Below are 21,577 nucleotides of genomic sequence, written 5' to 3'. Positions count from 1 at the left end.
GTGAGACAGTGGATATTTAATTGGAATAATCCCCTTGAACAGGCTCAGGAACAGGACATGGATGCAAAAAATAGGTTGTTGTGGCATGGAACGATCCATGATTGGGTGTTATGTTTTTTATTTTTCAAAATTTTCAATCCCGAATTGACACGTGTCGGGCCTGTTTTTGAATTTGTTCTTATAGCATGGTTCTATTTAATTTCAGTTGGGCTTTGTCTATAGTTGGTATTTGGGCCTCGGTTTATGCATGTGTTTGTTGATGTAAAAAGGCATATTAAAAAAAGGAATATAACAAAAAATAAATAAATAAAAACCCAGAAGAGTGAAAAAAATAGAAAAGAAAACTAAAAATAATTAAAAATAATATATATATATATAAATTTTTTTTTCTTTTTGACATTATTTGCAAGTACCTTTTTTATTTTGATTGATTGACACAGCATCTCAATAAACAAAAGGAAAGTTACTGCATTTATTATCTTTCGTTTATAATCTTGTTAATTTTAAATGGCATCGATTAATTTTTTGTGTTGTTGTCATTATAATATATTATTTAAAATCACGTGATTGAATCCTTGACTTTTTAAACCCCCAACTTTTATCCTACTTATTTTATATGATTAGATTTTGGCTAGTAATTTTGATCATCGCATTATTATTTTACATATATCAGCAGTATTAACTTGTCATATTTGGATTTACTTAATTCCTAGACTTTTAATTTAAATGCTCAAGTTGTGATTTTTGTTACTTGCACTTGTTGTTCATTAATCTCTTTCCATTGCAGGTCATTTAACTGGTATTACATTATATGCAGTTACATAGTAATTGTCTCGTCACCTCTAGTTCTAGTACTTGACCATGGACCCATCCCTCGCATTGTTATTTTATATATATCAGTAGTATTTACTTGTCATGTTTGAATTTACTGAATTCCCAAACTTTTAATTTAAATGCTTAAGCTGTTATTTTTGTTACTTGCATTTGTTATTCATTGATCTCTCTTCATCGCACGTCATTTAACTGGTATTACATTGCATGCAGTTGTGTAGTAGTCGTCTCGTCACCTCTAGTTCTAGTACTTTGATCATGGATCCATCCTAATTTGATGCACTCACTAGACAATTAGCTCAACTTGTCATTAGCCAGCAGCAATTACGGACTCAATTAGCAGCTTTCTAAACCGAGATGGCTGCTGCTTATGAACAGCGTAGAGACCTAGCTGCTAGGTTGGACAATTTTGAACAAACACCTCATCTGCCTAACGCTGATAATTTCGAAACTTCCCATAATGTACACCATCATCATCGATAAGGTGGTCGATAATATATTCGACGTGATCGAAGGAATGGGGATCAAGGCCGTGAACAAGAATGAGGCCATGGCCATCACGATACTCATTCTCCTCCTCATCATGAAGAGCGTTATTTTAGAAACATTAAGTTAGATGGTCCTACTTTTGAAGGTTGCCTACATCCTAGAGTTTTTACTCAATGGATTAGAGATATGGATCATTTTATGACATGGTATGAAGTCCTAGAGGGTCAACGTGTCCAATTTTTGGAAAATATGATGTATATGACCTTTTTTTTTAATAAATGGGCGACACGTGCTCTTATAGCTTCACATGCTATTGTTCTCAGGTTTAAGGGAGGATACAATGTCATGGTAGTTTTGTGGCTTTATACATTTTATTTGGCAATAATACGAGTTATTGTAAGCACGTTGTGACGATTTAGTGTCGCAGATGATATTGTTTCTTTATTTGTAGAATACTTTGAGTTTGCGACCTTTGAAATTGGTAATTTGTGGCATCTTTTTGTGGACTTCGTGATTTCTATGACTTTCAATCTGTGACATTTGTGACCACTCCTTGCCCACCATGGTTATCCGCCAAAAGCGTCATAACAATCACACAACGCCATGAAGACTAGAAAATCACCTTCAAAATATTGGGATCAAATTCATTTTCACGCACAACTAATATGTCAGAACAAGATGATAGAATTTTAAGTAAAATCGCCAAAAAAACGAAAGCTAAAGCTACCAAAATATAGACACGACAAAAGAATTAAAAGAAGAAGTCTTAAGCCTATTTGCTGCAAGTTTAAGTACTTTTATGGTCCCAATTACAAGGTAATAAGAACACAAATCTAAATCTAAGTGGTACAAAACGAAGCTAATACTATAACTACTATAAATCAATTCTAAAAAATAAAATGAAAAATCATCAAATTTTGGATCTCAACAAATTATTTGCAAAAGGATAAAAAACGCCAATAAAAAATTGGCACAAAAAGAGGAGCAGAAAATAAATGTGAAAATATTTAAACCAGTAAACCACATATAAATTTTGACCGTTACTTTTATTGGATCTCCAACTACATTTAATTGATTAATGCAATCCTCAAGATTGAACTGCAATCTAGAGCAGACTATATGTATAGGAGGGATCACAGAACCCCTCCAAATAAGGCACAACATAGGGTATTTTTTTAAATAAAATATTTACATGGGGCCCACCCCCCATGTGAGAGTTCTATAAGCCTTTTATGAAAGCTATTTTTGTACATAGGAATTAATGTTGCAGTCTGAACCCAATTTGGATTTGTAGTCAGTAATTTGATTTCCGCTATAAAAATCCGTTGCTTCATAGATGAATATAAGCCTATTTCCATCAAATCTGTATCTCTATCACTAAGCCCCTATTGTCATCAGAATTGGTTCTATCCATCGATTCAAGGCTAGGAAAGCTGGCATCAGAATTTAAGACAACAGCCCCACTACCTGACAGGGGCTTGAGATAGGGAAATCCTTTGTCCAGCTACCTGTTTGTATTATGTTTAGAAAAATTATTTGTTTCATCTAACTTTCCCTCTTATCCTGTCGAGATAAGAGATTTGAAGGTCGATAAGGAGTTGGTAAGGCATTGACTTGAGTTCTCCTCCACCGTTATAATGAGAAATTTAAGTAAAATATACTTTGGAATAGTAATTGTTGGGAGAATGTATGGTTAAAAAAGAAGCAAATTTTTTATTTATTAATGTGTGATATTATTTGATTTAAGAATGTGATTGAAAATAAAAGAGAGAAAAATGTATTAAAATATTAAAAAGAGAATCAAACAACAGCTAAATATGCATGTACATAGAGAAAGAAAGAACTCTATTTATGTAATAATTGAAAAAGGAAATAGGCTATTCTTTATAAAGATTTCATTTTATCAATATCATATATATATATATATATATTTAATTTTATAAAAGCTAATTTTTGGGGGAAAAAAAATTAGTGCCTTTTTAATGAATTTGAAACTTGAAAAACATAATTTTCTCGTTAGAAATTCCTTTTCCGAACAAGCCACACCCTGTTAAACCTGTTGGGGCAGTTCGATGAAGCCCATATAATACTGGGCCGAACCAACTATGGTCTTGTGCGAAACACGCGTGCAATAAACAAGCACCTGGGGCGTACTACGCACCCTGTAAACATTAGACGCTACTTCCCCCTGTCGTCTCTCTCTGCTCCCGAAAATCTCCACTCTCGAATCTGAGTTCAGAGCCTCATCCCGAGTAGTCAAAATTCAAGACGAAAATGCTCGGCCGTCTCGCCGCCCAACGCTTCCGTGAGATCCGTCAAGCCTTCTGCCAAATTCCCCAGGTCCTCCTCTATTTTTATCGCTTTTGATTTTTACCGACTTCTATAAAATTAATTTTGTTGTATTATATTATACAGGCTTCGAGATCATTTTCAACAGCTCTTAACTACGTAAGTTGATAGTATTTGTAGTTTGCATTGTTTGGTAATTTTTCAAAGCCGATGAGGAATTTTTACGTTCTATTTTTTTAATGCAGCACCTTGATTCTCCCGATAATAATCCAGACCTTCCATGGGAATTTACTGATGCGAACAAAGAAAAGGTTCGTGGTTCTTTTATTGAGATTATCGAACAGCTTCAAGTTTCCTTATAATGATAACTATTTTCATCAATAGGCGTCATTTTCTGTGATAATCTATTATTCATTTCCAGACTCTAAGTACGTGCGATAACATCTCATTGGTGAACTGCTTGTTAAACTTGGTTTTTTGAGTGTTTGGATCCCAACTTGTTGACCTGGGCATTATTGTGTGTTTGTGTATAGTTTGTTGTTAGATTCAGATTTGGACTCACACGAAATTTTCAATTAAACAACATGTTAAATATTTCATGTACTATAAGGATTAAGTGCCCTCAGCTTTTATATAGATTTCTTTTAACTGATTGGATATAATTGAAGATCTTTGCAGAGTTGACACTTTTGATTTTTTATTTTTTTTTTTCCGTCGTTGTAAGTTTTATTTATACTGAGGCTACGTCTCCTAACCCCGCCCCTCCTCTTAGATGATTATGTTAGTCATCAGGATAGCTCATTTCTCAACAAACGATTTTTTGATTCCTAGTTTGGTTTTCGCCTATTGGAAATAATCAGTGCCAAGCTTTCAAGGTTGCTTAGCCTAAACTTGTCCCACCTTTTAGTTAATATGCTCTGCAACCATATGCGAACATTTTCCCATCATGCATCTAATATTATATTAATGGCTCGTGCTCTCTGAAGCTGCATGAACAGGCAGGCATACGTAGTACCTGTTATGTCTGCTCTCTGCTATTTGCAAATGTGCCAAATGGTTTTACTTCTAATTTTTAAATTATTCAAGCGCATTAGTTGAGAAGTTTGTTCCTATTAATTGAAAAATATGTTTATACAGCCTACGGATAGTAAACTAATTATTGTACAGATGATTAATTGTGAATTGATGATTTGGAAGGCGTTCAGTTTTCCAAATTTTTCAGGCACACTGGTTGAGAAGTTTGTTCCTGTCAAATGAAAAATATTATTATACAGGCTACGGATAGTTGTAGAGACCAGTACTTGTAAATGGATGATTTGGAAGGCATTCAGTATTGGTCGAATTCTCTTACTGTTAAATGTGTAAAAATACGTAGTCCTTGGTTTTTTCTCAACTCTAAAATAAATTTCAGTATCTGAATGTTTAGAATGCATCACTTTTCTGAGACAACACAAAATATGAAGCATGTCATAACATGAGGCAGACAGAATTGAATCCTCTAGGCCTTGAGCGTGAACTTGGAATTTGGTCTCTGTTACAATAAATTATTTATGAACTGTTGGTATACAATACAGGTTGACAGTTCAAAATGGAACTTTGCAATATGAGGTGGAAATTTTTTTATAAAACTAATGGTAAGAATTAGATTGTGAACTTTGAAAATGCATTTCCTTCTTGTTTAGTACCAAAAGTAATTGTCACCAGATGTAATCTGGATTGTTAATTCCGAAAGCAATCTACCAAATAACCTTCGTAATTCTCAATGTCTCCTCATCACAATTTTCTACCAAATTTTGATGTCAAAGTGTGAACTTCGAAAGCAGGTAAGTATGTACGTTTAGATAAAAGACAACCTTATTTTGAATCTATGCATGACTCAAAAAGAGATTTTTTTTTAATTATGTGGAAGCAGATATACTGTACTGGATTTTTTTTGAAATTTTGCATGCTAAAAATCATTAATTTTGGTGTTGCACAGGTTAAAGAAATTATATCTCACTATCCATCCAACTACAAACAATCTGCCGTCATTCCATTACTGGATCTTGCACAACAGCAACATGGAGGGTGGCTCCCTGTTTCAGCAATGAATGCTGTAAGCTGACATCCCTATTCTTTTCTTTTCCTTCATTTGGTACATTCATGTCTGAAGATAGCATTTTTAGGTCATCCACGTGAAACTTTGAATAATATTGACACATAATCAACATTCAATTAGCATTTGAGTTCTAAAACTAGTCTACTTTTGTTTGTAAGGAAGTGCTCTTTATTTTGACTGAAAACATGATGACATTTATTGTAACCAGCAGCAGACCTGTGCAATGAAATATCTTTACATACTAGACATTAATTATGTCAAAATTCTGCTTCTGAATAATATTAAGAAACCAAACCTTATTAACCTGCCTTAGGGAAAAATACTTTTGAGCAATTCAAGCTAGAAAATTACAAAACTTTATTCTAAATTTAGTAATTTAATGTGGAGAATGACACTGTCATATATCTTGAACTCCATGCAAAAGAAAAGCATCTTATCTAGGAAAAGCTTTTATCCTCTTAAAAGAGAATAAATTAGATTATGTAAAGCATAACTGTGTGGGACAATTTTCTCTTATTTATGTCTATGTTGGACTGTTACGCAATTTCCACTGAATCCATTTATTTTTTTACTCTGTATTGGGTATTATTTGGTGCCTGTTAAATGATTGCCATGAACCCTCAATTTCTAATTTATTTTGCACGCACATCTTCACTAAGCTGAAATTTTCTATCAATTTTTCTTCAACTGAAAGTACTAGAGGGAGGGAGGAGCCGAGGAGGTATAAAGGGAGACCTAGGTTTGAGAAATCAATTTCAAAGAGGGAGAATTTATAGATAGTTCTGGTAGCTCTTATCAAATTTAGAATAGGTAAATGAAGATAGGGGCATTTCTCCTCTTCACTAAACGCAAGTAGGATTGCTATTTGCATGTGGGATATTCTATTTGTGACTTTTAGTTTTTGATAAGATGTATGCTTTGCAGATTGTAATACCATAATTTTTGCATACTGTTATATGCTATACGGGCAGTATGTAATTAGCATTATACTTGTTTTGCAGTGGTGTTATATTCATGAGATTTTTGTGCATCTCAAGAATATTTGTATGCTTATTTAAGTGTGTTTCAGAGGATTTTTTGAAAGCCCAAAGCTACATGGGGAGCAAAACCTCCCTTTTTACAAATAACTGGTGTTTGTTGCATATAAAGAAGTGCTCATTGACCAAAAAGCAGTTTTTATAAGCTGAGAGAAGCTAGTGCATGTTTGGCAAAGCTTAATTTTTCATAAGCTAGTCAAACATACTTTTATCCACACATTTTGTAAGACACACAACTTACTACCCATCTATTATCCACGTATGCCGTAGTACCCGAAACTTATAAGCACTTAAAAGCTTTGCCAAACATGCTCTTAAGCTTCTCCAAAAAGCTCTACATTCAGCTTATATGAGAAGCTGAAATTACTTATTTAATGAAACTTCTACATTTGCAATGTTATCCTAATTATTTTAATAAAATGTCAAATATATATCTAAATTAAATATAAAATTTGTGAATTTTAATAAGCAATGAATTTAGGAAATAATTACATGGACATTAATGAATTTTCACCTATATAATTACCACCTAATTTCTGAAAAGTTAAACTTATTCCCTTAAATTTGCACAAGACATACTAATGTCTGAATTGTGATTTTTTCCAATTTATCAAGCTCCCAAATAGTCCATAATACTAACCCATACGGCCCCACGCCACATATAAAGCCACACCAATCTGGGATGCAAACCCAGATCACACCAAATCCAGCCACCATTCAGGCAAATGCGCCTGATCGGAGCACAGTGCAGGCGATTCCGATGCCGGAGGTAGGTTGGGGAGGAGCACGCGCCGGCGCCGAAGAACCAGAATGTCAGGCAGAATGTCCCCAATCCAGTAACGATGCCTGTTTTGCCGTCTAATATGCTGTTCACACACAATCAGGGAAGGAAGTTTGTGGATGAATTCGATGTGGCCTTCAATCATCGTTTTCGAGTTGAGGCGAAGGAGTTTGCAATTTCTGTTACCAATCTTGGTGCTGTTAGACTGACCGAATGGGGCTCGAAGATATCGAATGCAATTAGCATGGGAAGGTTTGGTACACTTTGGATGGTGAATATGGTGGACAAGTTGAGGGTGACTAGTAAGCACGAGGAATTCATTTCTAGGTTCAATGAGTCATCAAGAACCTTCTTGGCACAGCGTCGTGCGAACAGTCGTGGTAGGTACTTGATGATAGCACAGTATGGGGATAGGCGTAGGAAAGGAGTTGTGATGGTGCCGGAAGGCGCGAATGGAGAAGGATGGGCATCAATCTCGCGGGTATTTCAAACTGTTGTTGATTCTTTTTTTGTTGGGGATAAGGCCAAACGTCGACCGGTGAATGAACGTAATCGACAAAGATTGACTTATGCAGACGTAACAGCAAACTTACATACCTCGAAGCATGCTGACCAGCGGATGCAACAGCAAAAGGAGATGACTGTCAATGTCAGTGTAAACGAAGGTCAGGATTGTTGTTTGAATAGGGCTGAAATTATGGCCTGTGTCCAGGAATTGAAAGGAGCGTTGGAGGAATTGATTAGGCTAGTGGGAAGTGGGTATGAAATGGGTCCCAAGAAGTTATTATGTTGTCACAAGTGTGGGGTAGGTATGGATGAGTATCCAGCTGTTGGAAAACAAGCATCGGGATTGAATAAGAAGGAATCGGCACATAATCAAGTAAAGCAGAGAAGACTCGAAATCACTTGCGAGTCTATTGATCGGATTGAAACGGACGAGGGACAATCCAAATATGACAAAGGTGATGTCTTAGAGGGGTTGGATATGGTTGAGGTCGACGCGGGGACCGATGTAGACCGAGAGGTGGTACCTTTGTCTAAAGAAGGGGAGCTGAGTATGGTGAACTTGGAGACAGTAACGATGAGTGCAATGGACACAGTCCTACACGATGATGGGCTTTTACTAGGTGACCAAGGGACGAGGCATGTACTGTCAGAGGTGATAGAGCACGACGCGACACCTTTGACAATAAGCGTTGCAAACACATATAATAGAAGGAACTCTAAGTTAATGAAGGTAAGTGACTTGGGGACGGAAAAAACACTGGTGTTGTGGGTAGATGGAGCCAAGAAAGGAGAAATAGAAAGTGATGTTATACAGGTGGAGTAAACAGGGGAATTGTTTGGATTCGAAGCTGGACACCCACCTTCGAACTGGGTTCTACAGAAAATTCAGGATTTCAGTAAGTTAATGGGCGTGTCTTGTGATGGATAGAAAATAGATTACTACAATTGTTTGAGGATTTGGAGGCCAATAGGGGACAGAAGATGAGTAAACAAGAAGGTAAATTAAGAAGAAAGGGCGATCGTGAACTTAAGAGGCTCGAATGGTCAGTTAATTATGATAGCAAGGGTGGTGAATTCAAGAATGGAGTACTGGGGAGGGATGCTGGACTGTTGAAATGATACCACAAATCATTAGCTAGAATGTAAGGGGACTTAATGAAGTTGGGAAAAGGATGGGTGTTCGACATCTGCTAAGGGGCTGGGAGCGAATCTTGTATGCTTACAAGAAACCAAGATAGAGGTCATCTCGAGGGCAGTGGTTAGTAGCTTATGGGAGGGGACAGCATGTAGGGTATCAGTTTATGGGATCATCAGGGTTTCTGGAGGCATATTAGTCATGTGGGACACCAGAGTGCTTGAGATGGAGGAGGTGAGTGTTGGATTGTTCTCAATTTTGATGTCGTTCAGAAACATTGGGGATGGATTTAAGTGGATGTTCATAGGTGTTTATGGGCCTAATACTGATGACAGTAGACGGGGCTTGTGGGATGAACTGGTTGGAATGATGGCTTGGTGGAATCTACCAACGTGTATAGGAGGTGACTTTAATGTGGTTCGATTTCCTATTGAGAGGTCGAACGGTGGGAGACTCACGGGGGCTATGGAGGATTTTTCAGACTTTATAAGGGAAAATATGTTGATGGATTTGCCTATGATTGGAGGAGATTTTACCTGATCATCCAATTGGGATCAACCTGTTCTTTCTTGTATTGACAGATTCTTGATATGCAGCGAGTGGGAGGCTAAGTATTCAGAGAAGATTGGGGAGGGTGTACTCTGATCATTTCCCCATTATGTTAACTGGGAACAGGACAGGTGGAGGATGAAGGCCTTTTAGGTTCGAGAAAATGTGGTTGAAAGTTGAAGGTTTTAGGGAGCAAGTACAGACTTGGTGGACATCTTACGATGTCAGGGGGTCTCCTAGTTTTGTGTTGGATCAGAAGTTGAAATCTTTGAAAAGAGATTTAAAGAAATGGAATGAGGAGGTTGTGGGCAATGTGAACTGTCGTAAAATTCAATGTCTTTCCGAGATTGATGAGTTGGATAGGTGGTAGGAGAGTCGAAGGTTGGCTGGGGAGGAGAAGGAGAAACGTAGAGCATTAAGGGAAGAATTGGAGAGGTTGGTGGAAATGGAGGAGATTGCTTGGCGTTAGAAATCTAGGGTCAATTGGTTGAAAGGAGGAGATAAATGTACTAAATTTTTTCACAGGATCGCTAATTCTAATAGGCGCAAAAACTCGATCACTGTGTTGGAAGTGGATGGGATAACTTATGAAGAACCACTCGAAATTGGAAGCCAATTGGTGAATTTCTATCAGAATCTATATCAGGAGCAGTTTGAGTGGAGGCCAGAGTTGGAAGGATTGGATTTTTCTACTATCACGGAGGATGATGCCGGGTGGTTAGAGCGACCTTTTGAGGAGGATGAAATCAAGGAGGTAGTGTTTAGCATGAACGATGATAAGGCCCTTGGACCGGACGGTTTCTCGTTTTCATTTTACAAGGCTTGTTGGGAGGTGGTGCGATCGGAAATTTTGGATGTGTTTACATATTTTTTTGAATGTGGCAGGTTCCAGAAAAGTTCTAATGCTACATTTGTTGTGCCGATCCCTAAGAAATCGGGAGCGACCGACATTAAGGACTTTCGCCCTATTAGCGGCAGGTTCCAGAAAAGTTCTAATGCTACATTTGTTGTGCCGATCCCTAAGAAACCGGGAGCGACCGACATTAAGGACTTTCGCCCTATTAGCCTAATCTGTGGGGTGTATAAGATTATTGTGAAAGTCCTGGCGAACAGATTAAAGGAGGTGCTCGGGAAAGTAGTGTCCAAGTTTCAGAATGCTTTCGTAAAAGGTCGTCAGATCTTGGACTCTGTGCTTATAGCGAATGAATGCATTGATTCAAGATTGCGATTGGGAATTCCCGGGATGCTATGTAAGCTCGATATTCAGAAGGCATATGATCATGTGAACTGGGGGTTCCTTTTATATATGCTTAGGAGGTGCGGCTTCGGGGATAAGTGGTGTAAATGGATTCAGTTATGTATTTCTACTGTTTCGTTCTCAGTTATGGTCAACGGAACGCCGGAGGGTTATTTTCGGAGTAGTAGAGGATTGCGGCAAGGAGATCCACTATCCCCATTGCTTTTTGTTATTGTGATGGAGGCTTTCAGTATGATGTTTGAAAGAGCTGTGGGAGAGGATTTGGTAAGGGGCTTTAGGGTTGGCCAATTGCAGGTGTCTCATTTGCTATTTGCAGATGACACGTTGATCTTATGTGATGCGGATGATGAACAATTCAGGAACCTGCGTCGTTTGCTCCTATGTTTTGAAGCGGTGTCTGGATTAAAAATCAATTTGGGGAAATCTGAGGTTATTCCAGTTGGGGAGGTCACTAACGTGGAGGAGTTGGCTGGCATATTGGGATGTAGGATTGCACAATTGCCCATATTATATTTAGGCCTTCTGCTAGTGGCACAGTTTAAAAGTACACATATCTGGAATGGCATTATGGAAAGAATGGAGAGGAGGTTAGCAGGGTGGAAGCGTATGTATCTTTCTAAGGGAGGTCGACTTACCCTTATTAAAACCACTCTCTCAAATCTCCCCACTTACTTTTTGTCATTGTTTCCTTTTCCGGTTGCAGTGGCAAATAGATTAGAGAGATTGCAAAGAGAATTCTTGTGGGCAGGGTTAGGGGAGGAGAGGAAAATGCATTTGGTTAATTGGAGTACTATTTGTTTGCCTATGAGGATGGGAGGGTTTGGAGTGAGGAGCCTTGTTTTGTTTAATAAGGCTTTATTGGGCAAGTGGTTGTGGCGATTTGGAGTGGAGAGGGAGAGCTTTTGGAGAGAAATCATTGGGGCAAAGTATGGTGTGATGGAGGGGGGTTGGTGTACAGTTGAGGGTCATGGCTCCTATGGGGTGAGTTTGTGGAGGTATATCTGACGGGGATGGAGTGATTTTAGGGATGAACTAAATTTTGTGCTGGGAAATGGCACTGATATTAGATTTTGGGATGATAGTTGGTGTGGCGATCAACCGTTAAAGGAGGAATTTTCCTCATTGTACCGCATTGTGTTAGAGCCTGCTGCTATAGTGGGTGATGTACTTGACATCCATAATGGGGGCTATAGTTGGAATATTACTTTTGGGAGGGGTTTACAGAATTGGAAATTGGAAGATTATTCGAAGTTTTTGACCGCTCTGCATGAGATACAAATTCGGGTAGGAGAGGGTGATTGTAGCAGGTGGAGGTTAGCTCGAGATGGTATTTTTTCAGTCCGCTCATACTTTCAATCCCTTTTGGGATTTGTGGAGAGTTCATTACTTTGGAAGATGGTGTGGCAAAGTAAATTGTCTCCACAGGTAGCATTTCTATTGTGGACAGTTATGAGGGGGCAGGTGTCAATGGTGGATAATTTTCGACGAAAAGGATTTTATGTAACCGAGTGGTGCTATATGTGCAAGAAGGATGGAGAGACGATTGATCATTTATTCATTCATTGTGATGGTGTACGTTGGCTTTGGAACAATATTTTACCTTCTCAATCAATGGATTGGGTGCTACCTAGGCGTATAGAAGACGTGGTGCGGGCATGGAGAAGAAAACTTCGTGATAAGGATAGCAAACTTCTCTGAAATCTTATCTCGAGATGCATATGGAGAGAATGGAACGATCGATGTTTCGAAAACCAAACAAAGACAACAGAGCAGATAAGAGAATTATTTTACTTGACTTTGTATATTTGGTTTAATGCAGTGACTAAAAATCCTGTTGTAGGGTTGCCTAATTTCTTGTTGTTCCTTTCATGTTTAAAGTGATTGTATACCTCCTGTGTACTCTCTTTTAAGGAATAAAATTCTCTGATTACCTATTAAAAAAAAAAAACGGTATTCATAAATTTGAATATACATGAATTTGATAACTCAAAGGATTATGAATCTGTTGATACAGTTGGAAACTCTTTAAAATAATTTTTCAAAAAAAAGTTCTAAGAAAATATTAACAAAATTTAAAAACCTCTCTCTCTCACTCTCTTCCACTAACATGCGCGTACACATTTCTCACGGTACTCTTTGTAATCAATTAAATTCACATCAACCACAGTAAAGGTGGATTTAAACTTTTATTTCGACACATTCTATATTATTCTTACCCGATTTTCATTGGCTTTCCTTCTTATATGAAAGTGACAAATATATGCTGTGTTAAATAATATGACAATATAGTTAAATAATTATGTCATGAAAATTTAATTAAAATTTAATTTCTTAATATGTTTTACGATATGAAACAAATATTTTATAAAACAAATGATGAGAAGTATAATCCATTAATCATTTTCTGTTAAATTATTATGAAGTATGTACAATCAGAAATCAAAAGCACTTGTGCTGCAAAACAATCAATTTAATGTTCACAATACTTTAACTTGACAACCAAAGAAAAAGCTCTCCCAAAAAAAAACCTAGATTCAAAATCTCTTCCCACAACAACTATACAAAACAGACCATATGAGGCTTATAGGAACCATTAAAATGAACTATATTCCCTTAAATATTTTTTAGGACAAATAGACTTAATCTTAGCTCATTACTATCCTGCTAAAATAGTATAAGCTATTGAGGCAGATTTCCCCATGACCGCTCAATTTTTGTAGTCTTATTATAATTAGTTTCTGTTAACATTTAAATGTGATAAAAAATGTCGTGTTAAATGTTAATCCAATGATTTTTGAAAAGTGGTGCCATATCTGTTGCTTCTGTGCGGTGTTATGATGAATGAAATCAAATACTTTACATGTGATTATACGCTCACGAAATTTACCCTGTTGTAATGAAGGTTGCTAAGATTATTGAAGTTGCTCCTATTCGTGTTTATGAGGTTGCAACATTCTATTCGATGTTTAATCGAACAAAGGTAAGATATTCTATGTCAACATGCTGGACGTTGCATGGGCAAATCCTTGTTACATGAGCTTTAGCTTACATGTTGAACTGCTGTCTTGCAATTCAGGTTGGCAAATACCACCTTCTGGTATGTGGTACAACACCTTGCATGATACGTGGTTCTAGAGAAATTGAAGATGCATTGCTGGAACACCTTGGAGTAAAGCGCAATGGTCAGTCCTTTATGACACAATCTTTCTGGCATCTTCCATGATCTTTTATGTTTGGGAATTGGATGATCCTCATAACTGTTCTTTGCAATTGGATTTTCCATTCATATTTGCAGAAGTAACTAAGGATGGCTTGTTTTCTGTTGGAGAAATGGAATGCATGGTGAGTCTTAACAGCCTCATTTCTTGACCAGATCCAATATTTTTCTGGTTGCCTTCTTATGTTCTAGACTTTTCTATGAATTGGGTCGGCTATTGATGCACATGTTTTTTACTTTTTGTCTGGTAATGCTTAGCGACAGCTATTGTGTTCTCTCCCATGTGGCTTACTCGTCCTAGATAAATAATAGAATCACTAGGATTGAAACTGAGCCTTGTTAGAACGAAGGTAGAGCGGAGCATGATATGGCACGTGAAGAAAGCAGCGTAGCTGATCCTAACTTTCCATTTTCTTTTCTGTCTTTCATAAGAGATTGGAATTCTGTTCATCTAAGTGCCATCCGTCATGGAAACCAAAATTTCTGTCTCTAAAAGTTCTTTGAGATGTTATATGCAGCTCTAAGAAAGGTGTGGCCAAACCATTGCAATCAAAGACATAATAAGCTGCTTAAAAATATGTGACAATATTTTCATGGCTACTTGGTGTCAATTAGTATCACGGTAAAGCCGGAAGTGATCTTAGAAACCAATCACGTTCTGGTAAAAAATCTCAATATCGTATTTGTTTCAAATTCGGAAGAAATATTAGAATTCAAAATATAAAATAGAGAAGCGTGACAAAAAGTATGCGAATTTAAGCACTCTGGAATAATTGAATTTGCCAGCAGTGTGAAAGGAATAGCCTTAAGTCTTGAGAATGAGTGGTCTGTGGCACTATAGATGCAGGTTGAGATGTGCATTTCTTGGAGTCTGGGAGTCTCGTATCTGTTTCTTTCAGAGACTGTGTGGTTACTGTTTACTTTCACATGGTCAGGATTTATATACTAGGTTATTATGTGTGGTAGTGATTTCCAGAAGTCATGTTTATATAATCTATGACATGATTTCATGTTGGATTTCAATAGGGATCTTGTGTAAATGCTCCTATGATTACGGTGGCGGACTATTCCAATGGATCTGAAGGATACACCTACAATTATTATGTAAGTACATGTTATGCATAGTTTTTTGGTGGTCAAGCATGTCTACATTGACGTCGGATTTAATCTTTTACATCAAATTATTCGAAAATTTTGAACTTGATTCTTTCTCCACTATTTCAGGAAGACGTCACTCCAAAGCGAGTTGTAGAAATTGTCGAGGCTTTGAGAAGAGGAGAAAAGCCTCCGGTAATGCAACGAGATCAGCATGTTGAGTCTGTTATTAAAGTTAAAATTTGTTATTTGATTTTAATGAACTTCATATTTCAGCGTGGCACACAAAACCCAAAACGCATCAATTCTGGACCAGAAGGTGGGAACACAACACTGTTAAGCGAGCCTAAACCTCCTCCATGCCGGGATCTTGATGCCTGCTGAACTTGTTAACTTCTTTTGCAATTGTTCTCTCTAATAATGATGAAAAATCCGACTTGGTTGTAAGCTGCCAATTACTTGTATTAAGTTTCAAGATCGTTTGTTTTGTTGGGGTTTTCCAGTTAATATGATTCAGGTCGATTGCTTCTTCTTGTGACATTTGCTCGAGAGTGGGGAGGTATTCATTTTGTATATGCTATAGCCAATGAGCACACAAACACCTTCGCTTGCACTTGCAAATTCTTGAGAATAAATTTGCGGCCTCTCGTATGATAATAGATTCCTATACTCCCAATCATTTAATGGGCTTATATCAAATTGTTGATTTTGTTCGCAACTCTGAACAGCCTTCTCACAGCTGTCAAGGTTCCCCTCACAAACCTCCCAGCACGGCCGCTCCAAAATTCCCCTTTAAGGAGAGGCTTACATGCTGCTTCTACCTCTCCCCTCGCCCCCCGTCTCTGGAAACTTTTAAAAGGCGGTGAAAGGATTAAATTATATGTTTTAAATATTTATTTTGCAAACTTTAGTAAATGATTCGTCACGCTTGCGCGTAATTTTGGTCCCAATTAAATCAACTGTTCCTGGCGTCCAGAATTTTTTTTTTTTTTTTTCATAATAATCACTCGAGTTTCTATAGTTAATTTTTCCATAATAATCATTCAAATTTATACATTTAATCTTAATGATCACTAGATTATTTGGAAGGAAACGTATTACATTTATTTGCTAAATATAGACTCCCAACAGCCATTCCAGCTAATCGATAACAATCAAACGAAAGATAATCTTCCCTGTTTAAATAATAATTTAATCCAAGAAAAGTAACTAGAGACCAATAACTTGAAGGAAGGCAACAGCAGCATGTGAAGGAATAGTGCACTAGAGCACTTATTATTCTCTGCAACAATTCAACGCCTTCCAGATGCCACCGACTCAGTTGAGAAGAGGTACTTCACTCGCGAAAGAACAGAGTCATGTGCAGGATCATACGGATGGTCCTTGGACGGGATTTCCAGAATTGCCGGAATAGGTTTGTTGTAACTATCCACTAAAAACCTTATCATGTTTGCAACCTGAAATCAACAGAATCGATTCAACCTTTTAAGCAAACATATGATAAGTGGTACTGTATTAAAGTTAGAGGTACCTATGACATTATCACTTATTAAATCCCTCACACTTCAGACAAGTTCGGTAAGTGGAACAAGCTATAAGGGAAGTTTAGTACACCGAATTACGCTCTTTGTAGGATATATCCTGACACAGCATTTGGTGTTGAATGTAAAAAAATTACTTAGAAAGTACACCATTCACTTGTAACTAAAAAAAATTATGCATTAGCAAAAAATTCTCAGTAAAAAATTCCCTGATGGGTAAAAGAATTATAAGTAAAAGAAATTATTAAGAAATAAATAAATCACTTATAAGTAAAAAATTTAGGGACAATAAAGTTAAAAAGTAAACAATAAACTTATATTTGAAATATCTCATAAATTTTTATTTTTATTTTTTATTTTTTATCTTACATTACTTGTACGGTTTTCTGACACCGTGTTGCACCAATTGCCGTATTAAAACAATATCCCATAATCCACTTGAATACAATTCCCTCTATCCTCCCAAATCAATATTCCTCCGGATTAAATTCACCAACGCCCACCCAACTTTATACTAAGTGTTACCATAACCACCAAATTTAATTTTGTTTCGTCTTGACCATCCAATTTCATGCAACGATTCACTATGGCCACCCAATTTCATATAACATTTCACAATAATCATCCAACTTCTTTTCACACTTTTCACTAATTTTAGAAGAGGTAAAACGGTAACTTTACATTATATATAAAATAATTTTTTTAAAAAAATAAAATAAAAACTCATTTTTTGAAAAAAAAAAAAAGTTACTTAAAAAAAATATATAAAGTTATTTTTAAAAACGTTCCTTAAAAATCTAAAATGAAAACTTATTTTAAAAAATGTTTTTAAAATAAAATAAAAACTTATTTTTAAAAAAAGTCACTTAAAAAAATAAACAAGTATTTTAAAAAAAGTTTTTAAAATAAAAAACTTTTATTTTTGTTTTTACAATATTTTATATATAATGCGAAAGTTACCGTTTTATCCTTTTAAATTTAGTGAAAAGAAGTTGAGTGATCATAGTGAAACATTACATGAAATTAGGTGGCTTTGGTGAAATAAAATCAAATTGAGTGGCTGTGGTGACATCAAGTGTAAAGTTGAATGGCCATGATAAAACAAAATCAAATTAGGTGACCATGTCAACACTAAGTATAAAGTTAGATGGCCATTCGTGAATTTAACCCATATCCCTCTTTTTTCTTTTTCATATTTTTCCCCCGTAAGAGCACAAAATTGCCAACTATTATACATCCTGGTTCATATTGTGCACATGCATGACTCAGTATGATTTTTCGTTTGACGCACAATAACTAGCATAGTTTTCTCGAGGTCACTTCATCAATCTAAATGATAAAACAGGATAAACAATGATGCAACAAAATAAAGCAAAAAACTTACATATTGGCTGATCAACACAATTGCAATATCTTCCCTTGTTGTGAATTCTTTGAAAGCATCTTCAATCTGTTTCACTGTAGTTTCTGAACCAAAACCATGAGTAAGCACATTAGAAACTCCGATTGTAAACAAATGTAAGGGTTCTTTTTTTGACGACTTGTATTACTGACCAGCCAATTGTTAGCATTTCATTCTTCAAAAAAAAAAAAAAAATGTATTGTTTCGCCTGTTTTCATGGTCTAAAATGCAATGCAATCATCACAGAAACCAAATTTTCAATAGTAAAAGTTACACCAGGAAAACCATGAAACTAATCTCTATAACACGGACACTTCAACTAGAATAGTGTGTCCATGTCCAACATGTGTCGATACCAACACTTATCGAACACTCTAACATAAACATTTTTTAATTAAAAATATTATATTTTTAACTTAAAGTTACTGGTAAATAACAAATAGGTACTCATATTTAAAAGATTTCAACAAGAAAAATTAATAACAAGCATAAAACTAAATTTATACTATATAAATGAAGAATTTTAAAGAATTTAATTAACGCATCGACAACATATCACATCAGTACTTTTTTGAAAAATCGCATGTCTGGCTTATCCAACACATGTCATGTCGGACACAAGTGTCCATATCGGTGCATCATAGATCCTAATTAATTTTGCAACAATTGTGTTCTGTAGTCTTTCTGAAACATTTATACAGCTATAAAAAGGTCAAAAAGTAACAAGACTGATATCGTGTACTGGAATATTCCAGAACCATTGGGAATATCATAGACTCCAGAAGCTAACCGAAGCAAGAAATTGCTTCAAAATTTGCGAACAATGTCTAGTGATTCAGACTTCTTATACAATCTCTGTCATTTCACCTGAGCTTAAAATGCCACTGTTGAAGTCAATGATTTGGCACAAAAGAACACAATAAACATGTAGACCAGGAAATTGCTTGTGTGTGGGACAAACTAGAGTTGTATAAAAGCTAGCCAACTGACTCAAACGCCAACTTATTTACCTAGTCAGTCCATGAAGCTAGGAAGATACAACACGTGCAGGGCACCCCTCGTTCTCAAGGCTTTAACCTATTTTTCTTAGGTTTCCGAAATATTTCAGTACTTGAGAAGGCATCTTGAACATATATTTAGCGTTTGTTTAAGAGAGATTTTTCTAGAGGAAAAATGATTTTTTTGGAGAACCTGGTTAGAGAGTATGGAAAAGTTATCTATATATATATATATATAACCTTGAATAAATTTATAGAAAATGGTTTGATTATAAGTAAAAAGAAGATGGAAATAAATAAACAAAAAATTGAATTTTTAGGAATAATTTTAGGAGAGGGAAAGATTCAGTTACAACCACATATAGTACAGACAATTTTACAATTTTCAGACAAAATTGAAGATAGATAAACAGTTAAATAATAGTATAGACTTACTTGTAAATTTAGGAGAAAATTTAGAAAAGAATTATTCAAATAAAAGAATAGAAATTTTATTAGAAAATATAAATAAAAATATAAAGATTTTAGAAACTAATATAGAATATATTAAAAATCAAAATACCGAAATATTAAAATGAAAATCTAATAATATAGGAGAAACAGAATCTAGTTCTAACCTAGAAAAATTGAAAAGCATAGTTAAAGCATTAGAAAAAGAAAAGTCGACGGATAATAGCCAAAATTTAGATAATATAATAAATAAACTAGAAAAACTAGATTTAGGTAAAACTAAAGAACCTAATAGATTTAAGAAAACTAAGTGGATCTATACATAATAGATAAAGGAAAATAAATCGTAACGAGTAGTAGTAAATTAGTAGGTAATCCTTTATTAAGAGCATTAAGTAGAAAAAAGAATTCGAAACAAGACTAGAATCTTTAATAGATATAGAAAAACAAATAGAAATGTTTAGACAGAATAAACTGAAATTAGTAAAAGCTTTAGACATATATAAAAAAAGAAATTTATTTAGTACATCTTTAATATATCAGCATTATGGAGAAAGATATATTTTTTGTACACATGAAGATCAATTTGTATCTCTAGATTTAATAGAAAAATAATCTTATAAAGAAATCGTTAATAAAAATCTTCAACGGACTCAATTAGGATTAATAATAATAGGAGTAAAAGGACTTCATAGAGAAAATTTAGGAGCTAAAGTATTAGTATGTTTATATGATAGCAGATTCACTGATATAGAACAAGGATTATTAGGAAGCATAGAATTAGATATGAATAATAAAGGCGGAATAGTATATTTTATACCAGACTATTTAGTTAGAACAAAGAATTTCTATAAAGATATTAAAATAGAAATAAAAAGCAAAGGATATCAAATGAAAAGAGATGAGAATAATTTATTAGTTTGCACAGGATTCATAGGAAGACTTAGTGAAAATAGTACTACTTATTATAAATTAGAAAATAATCAAATAATTACAATATTAGGACAGAAAGGTATAAAGGCTATCGCAACAAAGAAATTCTCTTCAGAAACATATGTAGGATTAGACTGGAACTTAGGAAATTTTTTACAAAAACCAATATAGTACCAGAAAATAATATTATGTACAAAAATAGTAATGAAACTTTAAGTATTAGATTTGAAAATTATAATTATCAAGCAGAACAGACAGTATAATGAAGAAGAAAATGAAGGAGAATGTGGATATTTTGAAATAGAAGACTACGAAAGTGAAAACGAAAGTAATGCCTTAGATGAAGAAAGTGAAGAAAGCGAGGACGATGAAAAAGAATTTGGAAATATAGATATGGAATATTACAAAAATCTTAGAAAAACTAAAAAAAATAGAAACTAGAATGTTAATAGAAAAAGATCAAGTAGATATAGAAACCAAGATGGAAGAAAATAACAAGAGAGCTAAAAGGGAAACAAATTAAGAATTTGGAAAAAGAAAAGAACCCATGAATACAGAATACGATATAGGAGGTAAATATCTTTTTCCCCTGTAAGAGACTTTGAATGGACTGATAAAACATATAAATGCTTAGGAAAAAGATAGACGGAAGAAGGATGTAGTTTACCGTTAGCAAGCGATAGAGGATTAATCTTAGAGTTAAATAATTGTAAACCACAAAACAGACCCAGTACTATAACCAAATGAAAAAATTTCTGTAATTAGAGCATATAACAGTGTACCTATACAAATGACTGTAGATGAAATGTTGGCTTATTTAGAAACTTATTTAAGAAAGACTGCTTTAGATGTATATGTTACAGCAAAAAGACTAAACAAGATGAAATTAGATTAAGAATGGTTGGAGGAGATAATCCTAGAAATTTTACAAGCTTTATTAGAGAATTAATTATAGGATCTCATCCCA

At 35.2% G+C, this 21,577-nt stretch overlaps 2 protein-coding genes across 2 annotated transcripts in view; one reads left to right on the top strand and one right to left on the bottom strand.

Moving 5' to 3' along the window:
* Positions 1-3,483: 3,483 nt before the first annotated feature.
* LOC111391423 (NADH dehydrogenase [ubiquinone] flavoprotein 2, mitochondrial-like) lies at positions 3,484-15,937 on the top strand. Its single transcript, XM_023016638.1, has 10 exons — positions 3,484-3,660; positions 3,736-3,768; positions 3,855-3,920; positions 5,588-5,704; positions 13,877-13,954; positions 14,051-14,156; positions 14,270-14,316; positions 15,218-15,295; positions 15,416-15,481; positions 15,563-15,937. Exons 1-10 carry the CDS (start codon positions 3,595-3,597, stop codon positions 15,668-15,670), a joined length of 765 nt encoding a protein of 254 aa, XP_022872406.1. The 5' UTR covers positions 3,484-3,594; the 3' UTR covers positions 15,671-15,937.
* A 385-nt stretch (positions 15,938-16,322) lies between these two features.
* The window catches only part of LOC111391422 (V-type proton ATPase subunit F-like), a 13,069-nt gene continuing 7,814 nt past the window's right edge, over positions 16,323-21,577 (bottom strand). The window contains exons 4-5 of the mRNA XM_023016637.1: positions 18,212-18,294; positions 16,323-16,743 (exon numbers count right to left, since the gene is read on the bottom strand). Of these exons, the coding sequence (XP_022872405.1) occupies positions 16,579-16,743; positions 18,212-18,294 (248 nt within the window). The 3' untranslated portion in view covers positions 16,323-16,578. The remainder of the gene's footprint in view (positions 16,744-18,211; positions 18,295-21,577) is intronic.

The sequence above is a fragment of the Olea europaea genome, unplaced genomic scaffold (assembly GCF_002742605.1).
Source record: "Olea europaea var. sylvestris unplaced genomic scaffold, O_europaea_v1 scaffold792, whole genome shotgun sequence".
NCBI lineage: Eukaryota > Viridiplantae > Streptophyta > Magnoliopsida > Lamiales > Oleaceae > Olea > Olea europaea.
This window is presented reverse-complemented; position numbering and strand designations above follow the sequence as displayed.

Bases quoted from the DNA above. Each gene is read 5' to 3' on its own strand.
- LOC111391423 (XM_023016638.1), top strand. From the start codon at position 3,595: ATGCTCGGCCGTCTCGCCGCCCAACGCTTCCGTGAGATCCGTCAAGCC. The intron at 3,769-3,854 runs GTAAGTTGATAG...TTTTTAATGCAG, and splicing joins TTTCAACAGCTCTTAACTAC to CACCTTGATTCTCCCGATAA. The intron at 13,955-14,050 runs GTAAGATATTCT...CTTGCAATTCAG, and splicing joins CGATGTTTAATCGAACAAAG to GTTGGCAAATACCACCTTCT.